This window comes from Thalassophryne amazonica, chromosome 3 (assembly GCF_902500255.1).
Source record: "Thalassophryne amazonica chromosome 3, fThaAma1.1, whole genome shotgun sequence".
NCBI classification, from domain to species: domain Eukaryota; kingdom Metazoa; phylum Chordata; class Actinopteri; order Batrachoidiformes; family Batrachoididae; genus Thalassophryne; species Thalassophryne amazonica.
Genome location: NC_047105.1, coordinates 60,891,414 through 60,918,211, shown reverse-complemented (window position 1 = coordinate 60,918,211; position 26,798 = coordinate 60,891,414). Strand labels below are relative to the sequence as shown.

At 40.4% G+C, this 26,798-nt stretch overlaps 1 protein-coding gene across 3 annotated transcripts in view; it reads left to right on the top strand.

Annotated features, from left to right (window-relative positions):
- LOC117506832 (voltage-dependent calcium channel subunit alpha-2/delta-2-like) overlaps nucleotides 1-6,623 on the top strand; it is a 151,069-nt gene extending 144,446 nt beyond the window's left edge. For all 3 annotated transcript variants that reach the window (XM_034166462.1, XM_034166461.1, XM_034166463.1), the window contains exons 35-38: nucleotides 503-626; nucleotides 720-829; nucleotides 938-1,020; nucleotides 6,448-6,623. In XM_034166462.1, coding sequence (XP_034022353.1) covers nucleotides 503-626; nucleotides 720-829; nucleotides 938-1,020; nucleotides 6,448-6,561 — 431 coding nt within the window. In that variant the 3' untranslated portion in view covers nucleotides 6,562-6,623. The remainder of the gene's footprint in view (nucleotides 1-502; nucleotides 627-719; nucleotides 830-937; nucleotides 1,021-6,447) is intronic.
- The last annotated feature ends 20,175 nt before the right edge of the window (nucleotides 6,624-26,798 follow it).

The following is a 26,798-nucleotide window of genomic DNA, read 5'->3' as shown; positions in this document are numbered from 1 at the left end:
CTAAGATGGAACTGTGCCAGTATACGAAGGTATATCTAAATATCTAAAAAGGAAGAGTAAAATAGAAGAGTAGAAAAGAGTAGAGTAGGACCACTTAGGTGCCTGGTCTTGAGAACCAGGGATACAGTAATTTGGAGTGGAACTATGAACCGATTGGTTCATAGTTGTTTTTCATGCATTGAGGTGGAATAACACACATCCCACCATAACTTCACCACAGTTCTGTCTTTCAAATGGCAACCATATTTTTGGATTTGATACCATTTTATTTTTGTTCCAAATCTGTTTTGGCCTCATTTTATTTTTGGCTGAAATATCATCAGCTGTTCCAAATCTGTTTTGGCCTTCCAACTGGAAGGTGGAAGCAAAATCTTTTGGTCTGGTCAAATTCTGGTCACGAAACCCAGATTATTAGTTTCATCAAATTTGCCCTTGCAAAAATATAAACATGTTAAAATAATGTTTTGTAAAATAACTAAATCTAAGTGTTTTTGTGTTGCAGGTGATACTCTGGTAGAAGGTTTTGAGACAAAGGGAAGCAGTTGTGTCACCATCCAAAGCCAGTTCTACTTTACAAACACCACAAACTCCTACAATGTGCTGCAGGACTGTGGAAACTGCTCACGGTGCAATTTTATGCAGCGTCAGCACTGTGTGTGTCAGCTATGAGTGTGTGTGTGTATATATATACACCTCAATATTCTCTGTTTGCCCCCCAGGCTGTTCCATGCGATGCGGATTGAAAACACCAACCTTCTGTTTGTAGTTGCTGAGACGCTGCCCTGCAGCTCCTGTGAGACAGAGAGACTGACCCAGGTCAGGACAGAATGTATCCTTTTAGTGTTCCCGTGCACACTGTTTGTGCTAAAGGTGCACCACTCATCCATCTTAGTTGGCATATAAGTTCATGTATTCTCTTTTAACTAAAATCAAATAGTTCAGGAGGAAAACCCCTGTGAAGTTCTGAGTAACGCACGGTATCGTAAAGGCCCAAAGAACTGCTTTGACTACAGTGCCTTAGTAAGTACATGTGTGTTGTTCTTGTTCTTACTTTTTGTGTAGGTTTACTGCTTACTATTGTTATATTAATATATGCAGTATCAGAACAGGTTTATTGTACATAGATGTTTCAACATTACCTATATGCCTCACAAACTGTCTAGCAATGTGAAGCGTAATTGAATTAATCCAATTTATGGAAACTAACAAGGCAACACATGCCGTCATATAAAGTCAGTCATGTTCAGATTTCAGATGGCAAAAATTATTTCCGTTTTGCAAATCAGAAAACTTGCAAATTTTGAGGTTGCTGGTCCAACAGCAGGGTGAAGGAGAATAATGTTTGATCATCTGATTCAAATCATGATAGAGATAACATGCAGGTGACATGATAAGTAAACCCGTCTGCTCTTTTGGGAGGGGTCTACCATGCTTGGACAAAGGTACATTTTGTGGCAGAGTGTTGCACAAGTCAAGGAAAACAAACTGGTTAATAGAAATGCAAATCCATGACAGTGATTTGCTTGTTCAAAATATTGATCTGGGTTTTCATTAGTCATGAAAAAATGGACAGATTTGTTGCAGGTGTGGCAACATTGAAGGGGTTTAACTCTGGTAGAAATGTGACCTTCTTGAGCACCTTCTTTTTATGACCGAGAGGAAAAAATACCTGTTATTTTTATACAATTCCATCTATGTGACTCGTAAAGAGGAATTTAATTTTAACTCCTAAATAAGCCATGTTTCAGAAAAATCTGTAGAGAATTTTTCAAAATTCAAAGCTATTAATTGAAAATCGACATTATAAAAAGCTAGACAGAAGTTTGCAGCTGATCACCAGGACAAATGGCAAGCTTTTACTTTTTCTGGCTTTCTTACTCGAAAATGTTTCAGACCATATAGTGACAGAGTGATGGAGCTTTCTTAGATGTAGTTGATGTCACATTTCTATCTGATGCCTTGAACCCCTGCATCTGTTCCTTAGTTGTGATCCTGAGGTTCTGTTTGATATATGGAACAAAAATGTGTTGATTTGTGGGTGTTAATTTGTGCCTCCTTCCTCAATGATATCAAGTCTATTCTTCTTATAGTTTTCTCTAATTGTAATTGTAGCATCACAAATCCAAGAGAAGATGAAGATGAAGATCCAAAATTGCACTCTGGAAGCTTTGGCTTAATTCTTAAATTTGTTTTCTCTTAAATACAGCCAAAGGTTCACCAATTAAGGCCAAATTATGGCAGTAAGTCATTCAAAAGCTTTTAAAATTAATTTAATCAATTTGTAGATTCTTCTGGAACCTTCAGTGCTGTTTAAAGAGTGATAAAAAAACTGAAATCTTATAACGTTTTTTTAAAAATAGATGGAAATAAGGTAGACATTATACTTGACTAAACACATATATTGTTTGGATATATTTAATGTGTGCAGCTGAAATAAAATGAGCTTAAATGTTTTTAGCCACTGTGTGTGTAAACTTGTGTCCACAATTGTGAGGTGGGCCCCTCACAATATGTCTGTCAAGTTTACATTCTTTAGGGCACCTTCACACATAACACGATTGAAGCCGACTGTCGCACGAAGGAGGAATCGTATGTCACTCGTGAAAATTCGGAGCCGCCTCGAATGCCTCGTACAGCAGTTGCCACAACCATTCAGGCACAGCACATACACTCTACATTCACATGCTGCTAACGGTGGAAACCCATTCGAACGGTGGGCAAGATGAGGTTGCACTCCCAATCTGCTCGTGTTTGCAGCATTTGCATGGCATGTCGAACGCAGGTTGGACATATCGTGTCACGGCCGAGGAGCTGCACGAAATCATCAGCCATGTCGAACTGTGGCTGAATGTCTCAGTCTAGGCAGCCTTCACACCAGCGGCCAAATGTCGGTGAATCACAGACGAATGGCCATTTGACCCACTCTCGGCTGGTGTCGACCAAAGTCCAGGTGCCACCCATGAACATCCAACACCACTCACAGGGCACATAGAAAAGGTGAGGCTATTTGCGCAGCCGGCACAAGAGTAGAGTGCAGGCAGCCACATTCTAGTTGGCTGTGTGAATGGCCCCACATTTTCTAAATGCTCCATGAGTGTGCCGTTACCAAGCAACATAAATGACATGCAAGTGTGCCCCCCCCCCCGCAACACAAATTGCGTATGAATGTGTTGTCCTCTCATCCCCCCACACGATGATCCAACATTGTCAGGTGCGGCTGAGGTGGCCGGATTGCGATCACTGTACAGCGCAGTGCACATCTGGAAGGCTGTGATGTCCAGCTGGAACAGCTGACCGGTGTGTACTCACAACTAGGACTATCATGATTAGGAATTTCTGGAGACGAGGCAAATAATTGCGATTGACGATTATATTGTCTAATTTTTTTCTTTTTTTCCCTTCTTTATATTCTACTATCGTAGTATAATTACACAACTCTGGAACAACTTTTGACTTCTGTTAGTGGAGAAACTGGGAATAGTGCAACATTTTTATTTTTATCTTCATTTTATATACAGTCCCAACTTTTTCTGATTTGTGGTTGTTTCTGTTGAATTTCTGAAATTACAGAACTGCTATAAAGAACAGTGTGAACATTTTTATTGTGTTTTAAAACTTTGTGGCGCAAACACCAAACTCTTATAAAGAAGGAAAAACACCTGGACATGTTCAGGAAAACTGATATAAACTTAACAGAACAATGCAGGCTGATTACACTCCCCATATTTTTTTTGTATAAATAAATCAGAATACAATAAGAGGCAACTCACTTTGAAATAATTAAAACATATGGCTGCAGCTTATAATAACTTTGAAAAATCAGCAGCTTGTATTTTTATTCTGACTCCAGCTCATTTTAGTGTGATGAAGTCATCCTTTTTTCTCATCAGTCATGTTTTGTGCTTAAACACTACATTAAGCAGAAGATCGAACAAATACATACCTTTGGAAAATAAACAGCTGTTAAAGTTCAGCTTTTCAAGATCTGTGCCTCTGCACAGCTTCTCCACAGCAGGGTTTTTTTTAAAACCTGTGTGTGTGTGTAGTTTTTGCTCAGTTCATTTATATATTCTCATTTTTAAGGATGTTTTAAGGATATTTGACCGTTTATTTCATTTCGTGATCTCATAAATTCAGTATACGACGCGCACATGGTGTGAACAGGACGGTGCAGTCAGAACCACACGTGTAGAGAAAGTACAGAGAGTAAAGGCAGCCCCAAGGTTTTTTTTTTTAAACGTTCACTCGGGTTAAAATCCTCTCTCTGCTCCGTGCTTGCTGTCTTAAGTGCACTGATGGTTCACAGCAGAACGTAACGTCTCGTGCCTCCGTTCAGGAATCTCACTCCCTCCCTCGCAGTCCGTAGCGAGTTGACTCCGCGCGCGCGCACGCACATACACACAGCTCCTTTGGTAAACTACCCATTTTAAACGGCTTTGAATAAGACGGCCACTGTTTTAATCGCCCATCTTATTCAAAATTTGAACGTCCAAATGATAGCAGGACGGCTGCCTAAAACTATGAATTGAGAGGAAAAACAAAGACTTAAAATAAATGACTAGTCAACTACTAAATTAGTTGTTAATGATTTCAATCGTCACCGTAGTCGTGACTAGTTGACTAGTTGTGGCAGCCCTACTTAAAACCCAAATGCATCCACAGCGGTGCCGTGGTACGTGGCTTTGGAACCAGAACCTCCTCACACTCCGTGTTATTATCCAAACCTCGTCAACCATCCGACCAAGACGAGAGGAAACAGAGGCAGCGAGGCTGCGTGCGGCTGCTGAAGCACGATGATGTCAGATTCTGAGTTGTTTTATGCAACTTTGTGGATAAAATGAGTAATTCACGGTAATCGCGATTATGAAAAATATTTGCGAATATGAAAAATAATCGCGATTGGTGAATATGGTAATAATTGTGACTGCCCTACTCACAACTCAGCTGGAGAATACATAACGTGCCATGAACAACATGGCAATGCACACATGTGAGCGGGTTCTCATGCACTCACAACATGCTAATTATTACGACAAGATCACATGAGGACTGGCCAGCAACATTTGAGCGTGCACAGCACGATGTGAACTTTGTTATCAGCCGGCTGGCCATGTTAATGTCCCTTCCACCTCCAATTGTAGTCCACATGACAGACAGAAAGACTAGTAAAATAAATAGAAACATATATACGATAAGGGGAAAGCTGTGAACTCATTCATGTGTGATCACTTTGCTCATAGTGCTGTGGACACATGGGGGTGTGTCAGCTGATCACCGGCTAGTGATTCACTGTCAGCTGGAACATACAGACTGCACACAACGTGTTAAATTAAAAACACAGAGAACAGAGAGAGGGACGACATAAATACAACAATAACTACATACATATTTCCATATAAAATACATAAAATAAATACTCAGAGAACAAAGGAACAGCGAGGGAGACTTTTCTGTGAGCTGAGTTGGTCTGCAGAGGTGGGCGTGTCTGTGGCAGTAGCAGCTGTTGAGCACTGTGTCCTCGCAAGTCACAGCTGGGGAACACATAGCGTGCCATGCAGAATATGACCTCACACAAAACTGCACTGTGAGGAGCGTACATCGGCATGCTGTCCTGACGTGGAATTACATAAATACACATATCGCCTTTGCAACACAGTCAGCAGCGGCTGCATCAGCGCGCACATCACCAGCCTGGCTGCCCCAGGTGATGTGGGCATGATATGAGCACACGGCTTCATTCATGTCATTTCATTACTTTGTTTACGTGCATGACCATGGGCTATGCACAGAGGAACAGGAAGATGATACTTGTATTGTCCACTTTTTATAACAGGAATTAAATATTAGAAATTGCGTTTTTTTTTTGGGGGGGGGGGGGTTTGTTTGTTTTTTACGGTGATTCCTAACATGTTTGTGTTACATTTAAACAGTACATTCATTGTTCCTATAATGTTCTGAATCTGTGCTCTCGCATTATTTTGTGCTTACATATTTTCGTTGATTTATGTACATATGTCCAGCATCTAATTGCTCTGCTGCTGTGGGAGCGCAGTGTTGTGTCACACTTTCCACGTGCTTGCACTGTGTTCGTGCACGCGCACACGAGCGTGCACGAAACCGTCGCCGCAAGATCGTTCATGCCTGTCAGACTGTGTGTCCCTCTTGACAGCAGGTGGAATTTTCGCGGTTCGCCAGTTTGGTTTTTGTTGCTCTTTTTGGGCCGGTGTCTGCCGTCTTCCACCCAATTTGTGTTATGTGTGAAGGGGCCATTAACCTCTGTAGTGAAAGCAGCTTGTCATCTCCACCATTATAAATAGAATTCTGTGACCACATCCACTTTTGAACAGTCTAATCAAACAGTTCCCAGAATAACCTGTACAAAGATTCTCCGTCTCGTTATGATTCATTTGCAGTGTGACAAGCATTTATTGTTAACTTTGATTACAGGAGAACACGTCAGAGTGTGGACGGGGTTATTCTGTGCAGTGCTCCACAGCGATCCTTCTCTTTCTTCAGCTTCTTCTGCCTTTCTTTCATCTCTGGCATGTGCATAAATCCTAAATGACATCTTTCATCTCCCCTGGGTTAGGCTCGGATCTACTGGCAGTCAGATAAAACAGCAGCTAATAAGTGCTTGCTGTTTGATATGCTGATGTTGTAATAGAATAATTATACGTGCACCTGCTCTTAGTTTGTTTGCCTCTTTGCTTACACATTTATTGCCATTCCATAGTAAATGTAAACACAGAATATTGAAAATGTATTAATTATGTGGGTGAAATAACAAGTGTGTCTGAAATTTTTGCACATTGGCTCAGTGTTAATTTCATCATTGTGTTACCGACACCACTGCCAGTGAAACACACAGACGGCATGCAGTCAGACAATTCTGCTCATAGTTCTCTGTGTTCTACTGACAGAACGCAGCATAATTATTCACCAGTTTGCTTAAATATCATGTATGGAACAATAATTAAATATCTTAATAGGAGGTGTTTTTTTTTCTTTTTTAATTTTAATAGCCAGCACATGAGGAAATGCCATGATGTCCCACACATACTCCAATATGTGCATCTGTGTATTTTGTGGACAAAGTGTGACATGTCATTCAGTAATGATCAGGTGTCACACTTAAATATATGTTTTGCAGAATAATGCAGAGCTGTGGCCCACTTGATATGCATGGAGACATTTATTCTTAAAGAAACAAGCATGAAGTAAACCCTTAACACTTTATTTATGCTTGACGTTTACAATGAATGATTTTTTTTTTCCTTTTGCCTACCTATTTGCATGTTTCCTCCCACAGTTTTATGTATTTGGGTGGACAATCCCCAAATTGCATATTCATAAAGACAAATGCGTTAGATGGACAAAATGTGTGATTATTGCAGATTTGAATAACACAATCCTCAGTATGCTTGTTTTTGTTTTTTGATAGTTGGAATCCCACTTCTGTGGGATTGAGTGTGAATCACAGTACTTCATTCAGTATGCATGAGCAGTTTGTCATGTGTGTAGATGATGCCATCTTTTCAAGATTGTTGATAATGCAGTATTTTTGATGCAGGTCCTCCCAAACTAGTAAAACAAAAACAAACAAACAAAAAAAACAACAACAACAAAAAACTTGTAGTCTTGAAAATATGGTACTTTTTATAAGTAAAATTAAATTATTAGTTAGCTTTACCATCGCTAGTGTTCTGCCAGATTCTTTACTAATGCTAACAAGATGTTTTAAAAACTATACCTACGGTGCTTCAGTAAAAGAATAAGTGCCAGATATGATGTCTTAAAGTCTTCTTTACACCTTTTTTTGTGAACAGTCTTCAAACAAAACACCTGATCCCTCCCTAGGCTAAAATTGGTCACAAGAACCAGTGGCTGGGGCTTAAGTTTCTTTTGGCCTCCTCATGTGTTGCTGCTAGCATGGTAGCCCTAACATTCGTAAACCCTGCTAGCATGCTAGCCTTAGCAATAGAAAATCATAAACACATTTAAGTAAGGAGCCTTACGCCAAACTCACTCATAGATATAGATGCAAATATATATATATAGCAGCAGGGCAGATGTACTACTACTTTTTCTGTTCTTTGTTTTCTTTTTCATTGATTAAAAAGTTAGCCCTTGCTAGCATTTCTCTTGTCCAAATGTAAGCGCCAACACTGTTCGTGACTCTGCATTGGTGTTGGTGTTTCCAGTTCTACAAGTTACTAAAATGAGATGAGATTGCCTTTTTTTTTTAAGTCAAAGCCAGTTTTGAATGGCCGCCATATTTATTTAAGTTGGTAATGGACTGGATCATATGAGCTGGTGTTATGCAAATGAAATATTTACTGCTTATCAAGAGGTATTAAACAAGCCCAAACGTTGTGTTCCTGGATGTACTGCTAAACCAAGTTTTGTTTGCTATGAGTTGCGACAACAAAGGAAGTAGTTCAAAACCACAGCAAAGTCCAGCTGGAAGAATGACACTCCACTTACATTTGTAGAAGGTACTTTGTCACAGGTAATGGTTTTAGTAAAACTATTCAATGAAATAACCACTGAGGTGTTGACCTCTAAGCACTTCTTATTAGCTTTACTCAACGTCTTCACGCCATAGACACAGCTGCTTGCCGTGAATTATGCCTCTATGCACACACACTGCCAAAGAGCATTCGTTGGCATATGCTGCTCATATTCATTGGACATTTCTGCCACACGTAATGTCTCATAAACAAATTTAATCCAAGAGATTATTAAATTACACACAAGATACAGGACTCTGGTAATAAGCTTTTTCACTAGTGGTTACCCCAAACAAATATGACCAAGCAGTTTCCATGCCGAAGTGAAAGTGCCGTGACACTGACATCACACTAGCACTTACGTGTTTTCAAGTATATGTCTGTATCTGTAATAAGTATAAATTTAATCCTGTGTGTAATAATTGCTCACCAAACAGATGATTTGCTGAAGGACTCAAAAGAAGGGCCGTTGTGCTCAGATTGGCTTCTAGGTGTTTACTTTCAATAACAGTTTCACTACAAATTTACCAAATGAACAATATATTGTATTTGTTAACACAGTTTCCATGTCACTCTATATTTTATAGTCAAAAATTGCAACCCATACTCAGACGGCCACCTTAGGGATTTTCAAAAGTTAATACTCGTGTTTGTGGATTTGTACTTTTTAAATAATCTGATGTGTTGGTGCTGATGTTGCACTTTGGTTTGCACACATGCATGAAGCTACTGGAAAATAAATAAAAGCAGCAGATTATGAACATAATCTGCTCAAACCAAACAAGTCATCCATTTGTGTACACTGCTTGTTGCTACTTCAAAAGGTATTACAGATACTTTTTACTTTATATTCATAATTTGAAACTATTTATTAGATATTTGGCTGTTTTAATTTCCTGCACCTGTCTACCGTTTGTACATCAGCAGATCCGAGCCTTAACCTCACATTTATTCTATATCTTTGAAGACACTTTGCCAATATCGTGTTAGTAATTTAATTCTTGTAGTATCTTCTTAATTATGAGATGATCTATAATGATTTCCTTCAGCCATATCATAACCCAACCAGATTTCATGTGCAGTTTAAGTATATATGATCTTCTCTCCTTGTTTTTTCTTGATAAATAGACTAGAAGATCAGTTTTTTAAATTCTAAGAGTGTTAGACCTTCAGCAGACTTTATTGACTTTTCATTGCACGTGATGAAGCATCATTTTATTGTCAGACAAGCATCATCTCAGCAAATGTTGATTCTGTTGAAATGCTTCCACGGATGTTTGGTGTGATGCTGAAGTGCTTCCAGACAAGTCAGAAAGAATTAAATGAGAGAATAGACCAAAATCATTTCATGTTTCTGGTGATTTAGTTTTAAAAAATGTTATTGCAGTAGGAGTCAATTCTCAGATGACACATTGATAAAGTACACATTATTTAATGCTTTGATATTTGGAGCTATTTTCTTTAAAATATCAGTGAACACTGATATAGGAACAGGTGACTTTCAGGCATACATGCAGTGCTATTTATCTGTCTTCTTGTAGCACAAATATTTGCAATGTGTGCTGTTTCGCTCCTTTAAATGTGGGATCTTTATTGCATCTTGTATTTTCACTGTTTGTCAAATATGAATTTATGCACTTCTGTGCTGATCTTTGGGGAATGTAGCTTCTGAACAGCTTTCAGTGTTACCAATATGTGATGTGTTTTGACCCCTTGCTGAGACTTGTTTTGGTCAATTTTAAAGAGATATCTCACGCTGGCAGAGCATTTCTATTTTATCACGCATATTTTGTCAATATCAGATACCCTTTGGAGCGCTGACCCATGCCTTTTAATTACATGTTTTGAGCCCACAAGGAAATTAATATGCACATTGACTCATGGTTGTTATGGCAACACTTCTCCTTCTTGGGCCACCCATGTGCCAAGTTTGACATACGTCGTGCCAAATGCATTGAACCAAGAACATTCACCTTATTTCTGCCTGACATAATAAAAGCACAAGTAATGATCTTCTGTTGCCTAGTTTTCTCTGAATTATCAGCAGTACCTTAAGTTCTCATCTTAATTTGTCACCTTTTGTATTAGTAGATCCCATATGTATTTTTAAATGGGTCATATTGTGCAAATTTTGTATAGCAGCATTTTGCAGTTGCATATGTTTAGGGTATAAAGCAGCATGTCAGAGTTCTCAGTGTCTTCTAGTGTTGAGATTTCCAATTGTAATTGTAATCAAATCAATAAGTGAACCTTGCCCCTCCTTTACCCAGCGTGCGCTCGTTTCCTTATGAAAAAGCTGAAACGGGGACTGACACACCATAGATGAGAATGTTGAACTGAAGTTATACTGTTCTACTCTTATTCAGACTTTCATACTATTAAACGAGCTAGTCAGCTTTGCTGCTATTGTCTGGCTTTCACAAAGTTTCAGCTGTGTCTGCAGAGTTGGAGTACTTGAAAGATAGTGTACACATGGTTAGTAACCTAAATACCAGTACTTTAATGTTTATTCTAAACAATATGAGACCATGTGGTGAGCTGCACAAACCTTGCTGGCTCATCTGTACACCTAGAAGCACGGGGCAGTGCTCATAAATGTGCAACATCTGTAAAAATATAGATTTTCCAGGGTGAGCCAACCCACATCCTTTTACAGAAAAAGGGTAGTGGGGTAGTGGATGGACTGCAGTCTGATGGTGCACCACTAGATGGTGTTGAAAATGCCATCATCACTTACACACTCATCTTCAAGGCTTATCCAAGACAGGCCCCGGGGGGGCTGGAGCCTATCCCATCAGTCATAGGGCATGAGGCGGGATACACCCTGGATAGCACACCATTCTGTTGCAGGGTCACATATAGACAAACAAACACATTCACACCCACACACACACATACGGGCAATTTAAAGTTTTCAGTCCACCTAAGCTGCATGTCTGAATGTGGGAAGAAGCCGGAGCACCCGGAGGGAACCCACGCAGACATGGGAGAACATGTAAACTCCACACAGAAAGGCCACAGGTGGGAATCAATCCCATGACCTTGCTGTGAGGCAAGAGTACTAACCACTAAGCCACCGTGCTGCCCCAAAATGCTGTCATGCCACTGTAATATTAAACATCCATGAAGTCCTTCAGTTTTATGCCTGCACATTTAGAAATAGTGCCGCTATACGGAAACATTAGGGGCTCTGTCTTGCACGTAGCCTAAATCAGTGCATAGTGCAAGTGTCATTGCTAGCGTCCAACCAATGTAATTGTTATTTTTTATGCCCAGCACCCACATTGTTGAAATAGTGAATGCACTTGCATGGTTTTAACATGAGGTGTGGTCAGGTGCAGTGTTGGTGAATTGGTATCATGAAGCAGCAGAGATGGATTATGCCAACATCCCAACAAAAACCTGATCTAAAGACACAGTTTTTCTGCATTTGTTACAGCACAGTATTATGATATACCTCATGACTGCCATACACTCTGTTTCTACACACGAGGATGCATATTAGCATATCAAACTACAGTGCCACTGGTGGAAGAGTACTGTTCTGATAAATGATCTGCTCATGTGCCCCATGTCAATAGCAAAGCACCAAAATCCAGTCCAGTAACAGATTAGCACCTGGTTGGTTTAATTCTTGCTACTTCCAGAACACAGTCTTGCTTAATTCATTTTCATGGTCATTAGGCGAAAGGCAGGTTACACCCTTGACAGGCCACCAGTCTATTGCAGTACCAGTATGTATACGTAGGCAGATTCACAGTCCCACTCACAACTAAGGTCAGTTACCTTGGAAAAATTTGCAAGGTCAAGGTCTTGTGAGAAGTGGCTTTTCATAAGCTAAATTAGATGATCAAATATGTATTTAGTTCATGTACTTGAATCAGAATTCTTTTTTTTTTTTTTTTTTTTGTGTTGTCGGGTTTTGTTTTTTCCCCACCTCTTTTGGTTTCTGAATTCTTTTTCAGATAATTTTCACAGAACACTGGTTATCTCTGCTATGCAGTTTGCCATTGCTTTTTGGCACTTGGTTTCTGACTGATAACTGAAGGTAGACAGACATAAACTTGGAACCTCCATCCAATTTTGGTGTTGTAGGTAAATCCATAACTGAAAAGTGAGAGTGATTGAGGCACGTTTGGTTGAGATATAATGCAAAATATACACCAAATGGGCTTTTCAATATTAAATTCAAATGACCACAAAATCCACAATCCAGATCAGATCTGGATCAAACTTTGTCAGGTGATAGTGAGTGCCAGTCTGCACCTCACTGTCAAATATGAGAGTGATTTGGGCACCTTTGATTAAGTTGGAAAATACACATTAAACAGGTTTTTCAATGTCAAATTTAAATGGCCACAAAATCTGTAATCTGGATCAGATCCAGATCAAACTTTGTCCATCGATAAAAGATACCATCCTACATAATGAAATAAAATATGAAAGAACGTAGATCTTTTTTGACAGTTATGAATTTTTGAAAATTTGTTCATTGTGAAAGAGGGATTCTTGTCTATCAGGATATGAATCTTCAGTAAAAATGTCATAACAGTTACTTTTACTTTAGATACTGTGATATACACAGCATGCACATTTGTGTATGAATTACAGCATAATGTATAATGCATACTATATAATGTGCATACTATACAGCACAGTGGAGTTGTCAATGTCAGCTTTATTATAGCACATTTACACAGCCAATGGCCTCCCAAAGTCTTTTATAGTAAAATAGGTACAACAATAAAAATAATAAAAAACAATAAAAACAACAATAATAGTGGAATAAAACAGGTAAAAGACACAATAAAAGTGATTTTACTCAGATAAAGGCCAAGGTGAACAAGTGAGACTTGAGAAGCATTTTAAAACTGAAAAGGCTGTTAGCAGTCCGCACCGTGAGGTAGCACATTCCAGAAAGTGTGAGCCGCAACTGCAAAGGCTCGATCTCCTCTTGTTTCTAAGAAGGATCGATGACTGTCCAGAAGCATCTGATTCACCGACCGAAGGGCTCCGGAGGGCTGGTGCAATCTGATAAGGTCAGCCCATTCAGAGACATAAAAACAAATAAAAAGAATCTTAAAATCAATCCTGTATCTAACCAGTGAAGGGAAGAGAGCACCGGAGTTATGTGTTCACGCTTCATCTTGTACACGTCTTCATTTGTGCTGTGCGCTTTACACAGTGCAACAGACTGTCAAGATAGGGCCCATTGTTACTGATAGCTTTCTAAAAGGGTGCACAATATGACCCCTTTAAGGCATACAAGTGGAAAGGCATGGTGAAAAGAGATTTTTACAGTCTGCTTTGACCAAACTCTTCACTGCTTATTGCTTGATTTGGGCAGCCTTGTGCTCATTGGGATTATGATAATTGACATGCTGAAGTATATGTTATCACATGGAATTCTCACAGAGAGACAAGTGAAGGACCAGTTTTTCACTTCCTGATTTGCAGGTATGCATGGTAAAGTGAAGGAAATATTTTGCCTCAGTGATTTATCACCTCCTGATGTCTTTTTGTGCCGTCACCTGATTTAGTTACGGACTCACTGGGGATAATTTTTAGAAGTGTTTTTTGACGAAATGTTTGTAAAATGTAGTTCTTCTATGTCTGCCTGGTGTTCCACCCAGTAGTGCCTTGCTGCACTCGGATGTCAGGAACATTTGGATTTTAGATGTGGACATTAATCCTGAAGGCCATGAAAAAGAGACACTTGAATTTGTAGTGCTACTATTGCAGACGGACGACTCAGTCAGGATAAAAACGATGCTCCTCATGGACTAATGATGTCTGAACAGACATTTGGAGTAGCGGCGCACTATGATGCAGCTGCACTGCCTCTTCAAAGTGAAGCTGCAGAAGTGTGTCGAAGCGAACAAACCCTGCTGCCCTTCTGCTACACCTTGTTTATCTCTTCACTGTGGTTCAGCCTTGAATCAAAGCACAGGCACTGTCTGTTTTCACAGATTTCTACTTTGTCTCGTCTGCACACACTACAAACTGTCTCGTAAAGTTGAAGCTTGTCCGAAAGATTTAATTCTGTTTATTTGGACTGACTGAAATCTATGAATGTCTGAGTATCGGCATCTACGGTTGTGCGTCTTGAGCGTGGGAGGCCTGGTGAGGCGGACTGAAGCTCAACACTGATGGAGACCTCCTAAAAAAGCATAAAAAAACATTAATAATATTAAAGCTTTTACTTTGAAATCTGCAGTATTGACGTTAGGTCTTTGCATTATGAAAACGGTCTCAAAGACATTTTGTGAAAGACTTTATAACCTATCATATAATACTGCTGTTGAGGTCGGTGTAGTTTTAAATTATTTACCTGCATGATATTTTGACCTGTTTACAGATTCTGTGTATATACTGTAATAAATATTTTCCATCTGGCTCTCCGGGTGCTGCGGAGAGGAGTGAGGGCGCCCTCTGTGGACACTCTAAATAATGCTCTTTGCTGTTTGTAAGAAGATCAAACTGAAAAGCGTGACTTCAGTGAAGCCTAGAATAACAATATTTGAAATGTGGGTATTTTGCGCTAATTTAAAGCACAGGATAGTTTCGGGTTATGAGCAAAATACTGCCTGACGAAGTGTTTGACTTTTATTTAGAAGTGGAGAATATTTATGCACCTGAAAGCTATGTAACAAGTAGAGCAAAGGCATGTGTTGATAACTCTTTGTTTAAACTTTTCTTTGTTAAATAGACTTAAATTTGGTTTATTTCCTTATGTTGTGTGTGGCTGCTGTGAATATTTCATTTGAATAGAAAGGAACTGAATGTCTTGGAGCTTGCAAAGGCACAAGAAGCAGTTTACACAAAATTCCAATCTATATGTATTGTATGCCATTTTATTTGATATTAAAAGAGAATGTTTTCTGTAACTTTACTTTTCATACTGCGGGCGTTGTCATTTCTTCTCTTTGTGCCAGTCTCCGATGCCACCTCATTTTGTACAGATGATGTGACGCCGTCAGCAGAAGGCGACTTTGTAAAGACTTTGTCAGCCACATTACAAATGGATACTTAAATGTTTCTATCTTTGGTGATTAAATGCAGTTGATATTTTTTACTTCATCTCTGAATCATTATCACGATTTGCTGCTGGATATTTTCTGGAAAATCTGCTTGGATACTAAGAAACAGAATATATTTGTTATGCATTTTGTTTGTCGTTTACAGAGCCCCTGAAGTTCAAGATTTTTCCTCCTGTGCACACAAGTTTATCCACCCTTTCCAGGTTTCAAATCCCGCAAAACCTCGGAGAGGTCGCTGCGCTGCGAGATCTCAGTAACATTGAGAACTGCATTGATACGCTCTGATCACGCTGCACTTTAAGCGCTGCACACGGACAACACCATTAACATCGCAACATCAAACTATTTTTATATTGTGCCTAAAACTCTCATGAATATATTCTCTGGGTTTATAGATGTTGTTATTGTGTTTATTTTATGTAAACATGCGAGAATCACAGGCTGTCTCTCTGTTATTTTCAGTGGGAGCTGCTGTGAGCTACGCTTGCTTCCTGTTCATGTCGTTCTGGGGGAAACCCCGCTGAAACAACCAGATCATTTCCAAAGTGAAGGCTTTGTTGATCCGGGACGTCGTCTGACTTCCACAGAAATGGCAGAAGACGTGGACATCAGCACTTTTTCGGCACATTCCACTGTTACAGGAGTTTTTGTCATGGAAAGAGAAGCGGAGGGATGCGCCACAGAGCCGCTCATGGCGCGGGACATGAGCGGGACCTCCGTGTTGAAAGTCTTACGGGACATGTTGTGACATGCCCAGCTCTTCCACCATTCGGAAGATTCAGACGGCTTTGGGTGGCTTTTCAGTCGAGTGAGTATCCGAGAAATTGTCGATTAGCTGAGCATGTCACAACATGTCCTGTGAGACCAACACGGAGGTGCTTTCGTTCCGCGCCATGAGCGGCTCCGTGGCGAATTCCTCCCCTCCTGTTTTCATGACAAAATCTCCTTTAACAGTGGAATGTGCTGGAAAAGTGCTGATGTCCACCTTTTCTGCCGTTTCTGTGGAAGTCAGACGACGTCCCGGATCAACAAAGCCTTCACTTTGGAAATGATCTGGTTGTTTTAGCGGGGTTTCAAATCAAATCAATTTCATTTATATAGCGCCAAATCACAACAAACAGTTGCCCCAAGGCACTTCATATTGCAAGGCAAAGCCATACAATAATTACAGAAAAACCCCAACTGTCAAAACGACCCCCTGTGAGCAAGCACTTGGCGACAGTGGGAAGGAAAAACTCCCTTTTAACAGGAAGAAACCTCCAGCAGAACCAGGCTCAGGGAGGGGCAGTCTTCTGCTGGGACTGGTTGGGGCTGAGGGAGAGAACCAGGAAAAAGACATGCTGTGGAGGGGAGCAGAGATCAATCACTAATGATTAAATGCAGAGTGGTGCATACAGAGCAAAAAGAGAAAGAAACACTCAGTGCATCATGGGAACCCCCCAGCAGTCTAAGTCTATAGCAGCATAACTAAGGGATGGTTCAGGGTCAAGATAGATAAGATAAGATAAGATGGAACCTGATTATTCAAAACCTTATAAGTAAGAAGAAGAATTTTAAATTCTATTCTAGAATTAACAGGAAGCCAATGAAGAGAGGCCAATATGGGTGAGATATGCTCTCTCCTTCTAGTCCCTGTCAGTACTCTAGCTGCAGCATTTTGAATTAACTGAAGGCTTTTCAGGGAACTTTTAGGACAACCTGATAATAATGAATTACAATAGTCCAGCCTAGAGGAAATAAATGCATGAATTAGTTTTTCAGCATCACTCTGTGACAAGACCTTTCTAATTTTAGAGATATTGCGCAAATGCAAAAAAGCAGTCCTACATATTTGTTTAATATGCGCATTGAATGACATATCCTGATCAAAAATGACTCCAAGATTTCTCACAGTATTACTAGAGGTCAGGGTAATGCCATCCAGAGTAATGATCTGGTTAGACACCATGTTTCTAAGATTTGTGGGGCCAAGTACAATAACTTCAGTTTTATCTGAGTTTAAAAGCAGGAAATTAGAGGTCATCCATGTCTTTATGTCTGTAAGACAATCCTGCAGTTTAGCTAATTGGTGTGTGTCCTCTGGCTTCATGGATAGATAAAGCTGAGTATCATCTGCGTAACAATGAAAATTTAAGCAATGCTGTCTAATAATACTGCCTAAGGGAAGCATGTATAAAGTGAATAAAATTGGTCCTAGCACAGAACCTTGTGGAACGCCATAATTAACCTTAATCTGTGAAGAAGATTCCCCATTTACATGAACAAATTGTAATCTATTAGATAAATATGATTCAAACCACTGCAGCGCAGTTCCTTTAATACCTATGGCATGCTCTAATCTCTGTAAGAAAATTTTATAGTCAACAGTATCAAAAGCAGCACTGAGGTCTAACAGAACAAGCACAGAGATGAGTCCACTGTCTGAGGCCATAAGAAGATCATTTGTAACCTTCACTAATGCTGTTTCTGTACTATGATGAATTCTAAACCCTGACTGAAACTCTTCAAATAGACCATTCCTCTGCAGATGATCAGTTAGCTGTTTTACAACTACCCTTTCAAGAATTTTTGAGAGAAAAGGAAGGTTGGAGATTGGCCTATAATTAGCTAAGATAGCTGGGTCAAGTGATGGCTTTTTAAGTAATGGTTTAATTACTGCCACCTTAAAAGCCTGTGGTACATAGCCAACTAATAAAGACAGATTGATCATATTTAAGATCGAAGCATTAATTAATGGTAGGGCTTCCTTGAGCAGCCTGGTAGGAATGGGGTCTAATAGACATGTTGATGGTTTGGAGGAAGTAACTAATGAAAATAACTCAGAACAATCGGAGAGAAAGAGTCTAACCAAATACCGGCATCACTGAAAGCAGCCAAAGAGAACAATATGTCTTTGGGATGGTTATGAGTAATCTTCAATTAGTGAGTAGTAAGATGTCCTAGCTTTACGGAGGGCTTTTTTTATAGAGCAACAGACTCTTTCCAGGCTAAGTGAAGATCTTCTAAATTAGTGAGACGCCATTTCCTCTCCAACTTACGGGTTATCTGCTTTAAGCTGCGAGTTTGTGAGTTATACCACGGAGTCAGGCACTTCTGATTTAAGGCTCTCTTTTTCAGAGGAGCTACAGCATCCAAAGTTGTCCTCAATGAGGATATAAAACTATTGACGAGATAATCTGTCTCACTCACAGAGTTTAGGTAGCTACTCTGCCCTGTGTTGGTATATGGCATTGGAGAACATAAGGAAGGAATCATATCCTTAAACCTAGTTACAGCGCTTTCTGAAAGACTTCTACTGTAATGAAACTTATTCCCCACTGCTGGGTAGTCCATCAGAGTAAATGTAAATGTTATTAAGAAATGATCAGACAGAAGGGGGTTTTCAGGGAATACTGTTAAGTCTTCAATTTCCATACCATAAGTCAGAACAAGATCTAAGGTATGATTAAAGTGGTGGGTGGACTCATTTACATTTTGAGCAAAGCCAGTCGAGTCTAACAATAGATTAAATGCAGTGTTGAGGCTGTCATTCTCAGCATCTGTGTGGATGTTAAAATCGCCCACTATAATTATCTTATCTGAGCTAAGCACTAAGTCAGACAAAAGGTCCGAAAATTCACAGAGAAACTCACAGTAACGACCAGGAGGACGATAGATAACAACAAATAAAACTGTTTTTTGGGACTTCCAATTTAGATGGACAAAACTAAGAGACAAGCTTTCAAATGAATTAAAGCTCTGTCTGGGTTTTTGATTTATTAATAAGCTGGAATGGAAGATTGCTGCTAATCCTCCGCCTCGGCCCGTGCTACGAGCATTCTGGCAGTTAGTGTGACTCGGGGGTGTTGACTCATTTAAACTAACATATTCATCCTGCTGTAACCAGGTTTCTGTAAGGCAGAATAAATCAATATGTTGATCCATTATTATATCATTTACTAACAGGGAATTAGAAGAGAGAGATCTAATGTTTAATAGACCACATTTAACTGTTTTAGTCTGTGGTGCAGTTGAAGGTGCTATATTATTTTTTCTTTTTGAATTTTTATGCTTAAATAGATTTTTCCTGGTTGTTGGTGGTCTGGGAGCAGGCACCGTCTCTACGGGGATGGGGTAATGAGGGGATGGCAGGGGGAGAGAAGCTGCAGAGAGGTGTGTAAGACTACAACTCTGCTTCCTGGTCCCAACCCTGGATAGTCACTGTTTGGAGGATTTAAGAAAATTGGCCAGATTTCTAGAAATGAGAGCTGCTCCATCCAAAGTGGGATGGATGCCGTCTCTCCTAACAAGACCAGGTTTTCCCCAGAAGCTTTGCCAATTATCTATGAAGCCCACCTCATTTTTTGGACACCACTCAGACAGCCAGCAATTCAAGGAGAACATGCGGCTAAACATGTCACTCCTGGTCCGATTGGGGTTTCAGCCTGTCAATCGGTGCTCGGAGTGCGCCGCGCTCTCAGCTGCTGTGGGCGGTCTTTAAACCAGCTGGAGCACTCCTTAATCTGTTTAATCCCCATAAAATCGTCCCTGAAAGCCATCTGAATTTTCCGAATGGTGTCCACCTGGAGGTCTCTCACAGTTTCTGGAAAAATTTGATGCAGCAAAGCTCCAAATCGTTCAGACATTTTATTCACAATAAAAATCCGACGAGGGGGGGGAACCACTGCTCACACAAAGCCTGCTCACAGGCGAATGACGCAACCAACAGGCGTGAAAAAACTCACGCATGCGCACGAAGGTTCAAGCTTGGCTGATGCAATCACATGTGATTCAAATCCATATGGTTTATCCAAAAAATGAAAAGGTTGGATAGTTTTCTAACAGACCTCGTATTATGACTTCATTCCCGAAGTCTTAAAATGACGACTTTATTCTCGTAGTCTAAAAAAAAATACTAATAATTTGATGTGGCCCCAAAACGCCGTCGTACACCCAACTCTAAGCCTCGGGGCCTCCAAAACTAGTTAAAAAAACACTGCAACTTACACACTCATAATGTTTTTTTTAATGATTAGGCTTTTTATTCCTCTGAATGATCATGACGGACTACAACATGCAACTTCCCTCAGTGCAAATTGGAGAAAGATTATTGTAGATTCATAGTTATATTTAAGTCACTAAAACCTCTAAATCCATTTCTAAACAGTTGCAAATTCCAAGATCATGACTTCAGACAACTCCACACAAGTCGAGGTTACTGGGAGGTGTCGCCACTTTGCCAAGGTCTGGAAGAAGACCCAAACTGTCACCCTTAACTGGGAGAAAATTAGTTCTGATTGTTGGGTATTTTCTCCTCCAAACATTCTTAAAACCTTTTATAAGACAAACAGAGTCAAGAAACACCAGTGAGACAGAAAGTCAAATTAATCACGCGCGGAGTGCAGCCAGGCTGTACACCAAGGCTACACTAAAGTCTGGCCTGTGCTCCCGCTCTTTTTATTAGAGATGCCCTCATTACATCAGAAAACTTGTCCTAAGGGGGGGGGGGGGGGGGGGGGGGGGGGGACAACGCGAGACAAGTTTCTTCCCGTAACATAAACACATACGTCAATAAGTGCAGCTGTAAGGAAAAACAGTTTCTTTCTTTTATCGTCGGAGGTCAGCACATCTCATTCGTCTGTTGCAGTTATCAGCTGTTGTGCATCTGCCTGGAGTGTCCTGGTCTTCACACTAAGCATCACATCACAACAGTCAAAACAACCTTCAGGTCTATTACTCCCAGTTCATGACTGACCCCGTCATGCTTCACTCCCAGTCGTTAGCGGCTACAAAAACAAGTTGTATAATAATAATAATAAGTACATCCAGCTCTTCATTCCCAGTTCAGATTGACCCCAGCATGCTAAAACAAGGTTGAATAACACGTACATCCTCGGGGTTAGTGCAAACAGCACAACACCGTTCTCATGAGAAAGAAGACAAGGTACAAATGTTTAACAGTGATAACATATATATATATATAAAATCCTTAACATTTCCCACCTGTTTATCGCCTGTTAAACATATAGTAGTAGTTATCACCTAGCTTAGCACTTCTTTCTTGAGATTTTCACTAAGAGGTTCATCATGGTACGTAAAGCATCTATTTCAGTGTTTTGAGCTGCTACTATTTTTTCAGTTACATTCATGAACAGACCCAATCGATAATTCAGTGTTTCAATCATTAATGAATTTTTTTTTTTTTTTTTTTTTTTCCCACTCCTATCCAGGGGAACAATGAATGTGCTATTTTATCTCTTACAGACCACAATTTTTGGTCCTTTGGTACATCCGAGCCCCACATGTGATCATGTGATAACACATCTGGGTATATCAATCTCCTCCGTCTGGTGCTGCCATTCTTCTCTGTGGAGGTCCTTGGCACTACCACATATGTATGGTCAGTCACCTGGGTAGGTGCACACACACCACCCCAATTTGGTGGGAGACTCATGTGCAGTCTGGAACCACAAAGCCAATAGATGTCATCATACACCGGAGTACCATTTACAGGTGGTAGCAAAAACTTACTAACATAAGCACATGATTCATCCGTTCCCCATGGACAGGAGCCTGTATAATTACATCCCCGTCCAATGTGATGAAGATAAGTACCATCCACATATTATGTTTTGGTTAGGCTTAAATTATTTGATAAAACATACGTTTGGGTACACAGACGTTTCTTAATTTTACCTACAGTTTTATTCCCTGTCCCGTAAAAGCAAATTGGGAATGGCCGTTGTGATGACAATTTAACGTGATTTTTTTTTTTTGCGTTTCCCTCAGTCTAGTCAATGGAGCAGCACTTGGGCACGCTTGTACGTCCTCTGTTGAAATCCCTATCATATAAGTGGTTGCACTGAGGCAAGTGGTGTTACATCTTATCAGATTTGCTGAGAACTGCTGCCCCCGAAATACAGTTTGATTATGCATCCGTATGATAAGACATTCTGTCACCCTAGCAGGGTACGGTTTAGCCATCAGAGCTGGGTGTGTTGAGGATATAGGTATTTGCGAATAAACATAACAATTAGTAACGTAATTCCATAGCCAATAAATGAACATATCTGTACCACATATTAGTATGGTATATATGAGGGTGTCCATCTGTCTCATTCACATTATGAATAAACCTCTTCTGACGTTGCTTGCGTGTTCTCTGGCTCGGTCCACAGTGAGCTGCAATTCTTGGGTCAACCACCAGGCCAGGAATCCGAGGAGCACGAAACACACTAAGATCACAACGCAACCGGCTGCCCTACCAACAGTCCGGCAGCGGCGGCGCTGAGCACGCCGCTCCGGGGTCTGCTGTAGTTCAGTCATGATTGCTAGGATACAGTGTTGTTAACCACCTCACCTAATAGTGCAAGGATCTCCCTGCTTCACTGGCATTGAGACAATCTATTACTAATTAAATAGACTCCCTTTGTAGCCAGACTTCCCCTTACACTGTGGAGGCAGCCACACACGCTGTATCTACAGTGATGTATCCACGTTGATCTCTCCGCTATCTTTACTGCAGTTGGTGTTGTTAACAGCACTTGGTATGGACCTTCCCAACGAGGACTGGACCAGTTCTTCCTCTTAATCACTCTGATGAACACCCAGTCTCCTGGCTAGACTACTGGAAGGCCGTCCTGTGGAAGATCAAAATTATTCGGCAGTAAATGTGTTTAAGTTATCTCTTTCTGTGTTAATGTCTTTTTCATAAAATTTGCTAATGTTTGTTCCTCATCTGCTGTTTTAGTATCCATGTCAAAATTGGTAGACGATATGGTCGTCCATAAAGTATCTCAAATGGTGTTAACCCTGATGGTGTTGGTGTTATTCTCATATACAATTTTACTAGGTCCAAACATTCAATCCAGGTTCGTTTTGTCTCTTCTATACATTTCCTTAATCTTATTTTTATTGTGCCCTTTGTCCTTTGTCCTTTGTCCTAATCCTGCACTGTGTGGATGATAAGCACAATGATTTTTGAGATTGACCTGTAGCGCTTCTCCTACGTATTGCACTATTGTATTAACAAAATGCGCTCCATTATCTGAATAGACTGTTTCTGGTATTCCAAATCGTGGAATGATGTCTTTGCACAATGCCTTAGCCACTGTAAGTGCATCTGCATGTTTTGTAGGGAACAATTCTACCCATTTTGAGAAGGCATCAATTATGACTAAACGAAATTCCTTCCCTTCATGTTTACTCAGCTGTATATAATCCATATGAATCACTTGAAAGGGATATTGTGGTGTTGGAAATTTGCCTCTTTGGGGTCTCAAATTGCCTTGTGAGTTGTGTTTTGCACATATCATGCATGCTCTACAATGCTGTTTTGCATATGCATCGAACCCATAAAGACAAAAAATAGATTGCAATTGCGATATCATACCCCCTGATGAGACATGCGTCACGCCATGGCTCATAATAGCTGCCCATTTAACAGATTTTTTGGCAATATGGGTTTCTTTTGTGGTCATACGTACAAATCATTTGCATACGTAGCCCCTTTAGTTATCCACATTTGTTTTTCTCTGTCAGTTGCCTGCTGTTGCATGTCAGCAAGCAGTGTATGACCTAAATGCAAATCTGGAGTGGTTTCCTGTACAACAAAAATAGAAGAAGCTGCTGCTGCCTCTTTTGCTGCTCTGTCAGCAAAATCATTTCCTTTTGAAATACTGTCAGAGCCTTTGGTGTGAGCCGCACATTTGCATATAGCAATTTGGTTAGGCAATCTCACAGCCTTCAGTAGTGCAGTTAGGAGAGTGGCATGAGTCACTGGCTTTCCAGATGATGTCACCATTCCACGCTCTTCCCACAGTTTTGCAAACACATGCACTGTGCTAAAAGCGTACTGGCTGTCTGTATAAATTGTTACAGCCGTACCTTTAAACAGATAGCAAGCTGCAGTTAAAGCAACTAATTCAGCTGCTTGTGCTGAAAATGAGGATGGCAATGAAGCAGAATCCACTACTTCTGAATTTGTGACAACAGCATATCCAGATTGTGTTTGTCCATAAGCGTTTTAGTGGAAGAACCATCCACATACACAATTGTACTGTTTGGGATGGGTGTGTCCTGGAGGTCTGGGCGTGCTTTCGTAGAGACCGTAGCTACATCAAGACAATTGTGCGGCTCACCATCCTCAGGTAAAGGTATCAATGTGGATGGATTCAATGTTGTACAGCGCTCTACCGTAAGATGTGGTTGTGATAATAGCAAGGACATACACGAAAGATGTCTTGCTGGGGACAAAAGGCTCATGTTTGCAACAGAAGTGCAGAAACTGCATGTGGAACTTTCAGTGTCAACTGATGGAATAGAACAACATTACTGCTACTTTGAACAGCCATAGAGGCTGCAACAACAGCCTGTACACATGGTGATAGAGCACTTGCCACTGCATCCAATTTAGATGAGTAGTAGGCAACTGGCCTCAATTTTGAGCCATACATTTGAACCAAAACACTAGTCATGAACTTATTCTTACAATCAACTGTTTGAATGAATGGTTTACTATAATCTGGTAGTGCCAAAACTGTGGATGACACTAATGTTTGTTTGACTTTTACAAAGGCTTCCTCAGCATCTTTGTTCCATTCCAACACGGTTGACATTGAAATATCATCCTTGTACATCAAATCAGAAAGTGGACTAGTCAATTCTGCATAGCAGGGAATCCATGCCCTGCAGTAATTAGTCAGTCCAAGAAATGACATCATCTGCTTTTTGGTTTGTGGTTTTGGAGCGTGCAAAATTGCTTCCTTCCTGTCAGACAGGATCGTGCGCCCAGTGGCTGATAATTCATGTCCTAAATATTTACTTTATCCCTACACAACTGAACTTTGTTTTTACTCACTTTGTGGCCATTATCAAATAAGAAACATAATAATGCTACTGTGTCAGTTATGCAGTTTTCTCGTGTGTTAGAGGCAATCAAGATGTCATCAACATACACCAATAGTTGGCTATCTGCCGGTGGAACGAAATTGGCTAAACATACTGACATGACTTGAGAATAAATAGTTGGGCTCTCTGCGTAACCCTGCGGTAATCTGGTGAATGTATATCGTTGTCCGTTAAAGGTAAAAGCAAACCAGAATTGACTATCTGGGTGTACTGGCACAGAGAAAAATGCATTACTTATGTCAATTACTGAGAAACTATTAGAATTTGGTCTCAGCGAATTTAACAAGGTGTGGGATCTGGGACACATGGTGCTCTTTTAATCACAGCAGCATTTACTGCCTGCAGATCTTGAATCATTCTCCACCCCACTGAGGGCGGAGCCTTTTTACAGGAAATATGGGTGTGTACATGGTGAATCTGGACATGGCACTATTACTCCTGCTGTTAATAAATTCTCTACTACTGGCCTGATTCCTTCAATTGCATCAGGTTTCAATGGATACTGTCTTACACATGGTCTGTATTCTGTTTTTGGTCTTATAACTACAGGTTGTGCATTTTTAATCAGTCCTACGTCTGAAGGACCTGTTGTCCACAATCCTGATGGTACAGAAGAGAGAAGATCATCCTCTTCAGGACTCAACTGAAACACTCAGGATTGTGAAGTGGACACATCAATGTGTGTTCCAGCTGTCAGCACCAATGGGACATTAACTGGCACTTTATACAATTTAGTTGATGGACTGAACTCCGTTCGTGGTCCAACTCTGCTCCAATCAGTGGCTGACAAGCTGTTATGACTGTCAGTCCCAATTCTTGCCATTCTGTCAAATATGGCTTACAAAGTGACACATGCAAAGGCATACCTGTGAATCTCAATTTTAAAACGTCTTCAGTGGCACCTGTCACTGTTATGACAGCTGTTGAGTTGCCATCATGAATCAAATCGGTCATTGTCAGCTTCACAGGTGAAATGTTTTTCAATTTGTTTTCATAGGCACCATCCGGACCTGGAGAGATCTTATGCCACATTGTGACATGCAGGTCAGTGGTGACATCTTTTGTTCAGGATTTTTTAGTAGGGCTGTCGCTTGCAAGACGACATCTTTACCCCATCCTGCAGCATCTTCTTCTGAAATGTCAAATGTATAGTAATAGTGGATGTGGGGTCATCGCTTTCTTCTCTTACCATGTTAACAACCCTCCTGTGCGTTCAACAACTAATTTCCCTTGTTCCACAATTATGGACAAGCCCAATGCAGTCAATCCGTCTCGTCCTAAAAGGTTAACTGGACATTGTGGCATGTTCAACACTGACATAGTACATGTCAGGACCAAATGGATCTGCCAACGTTATGGG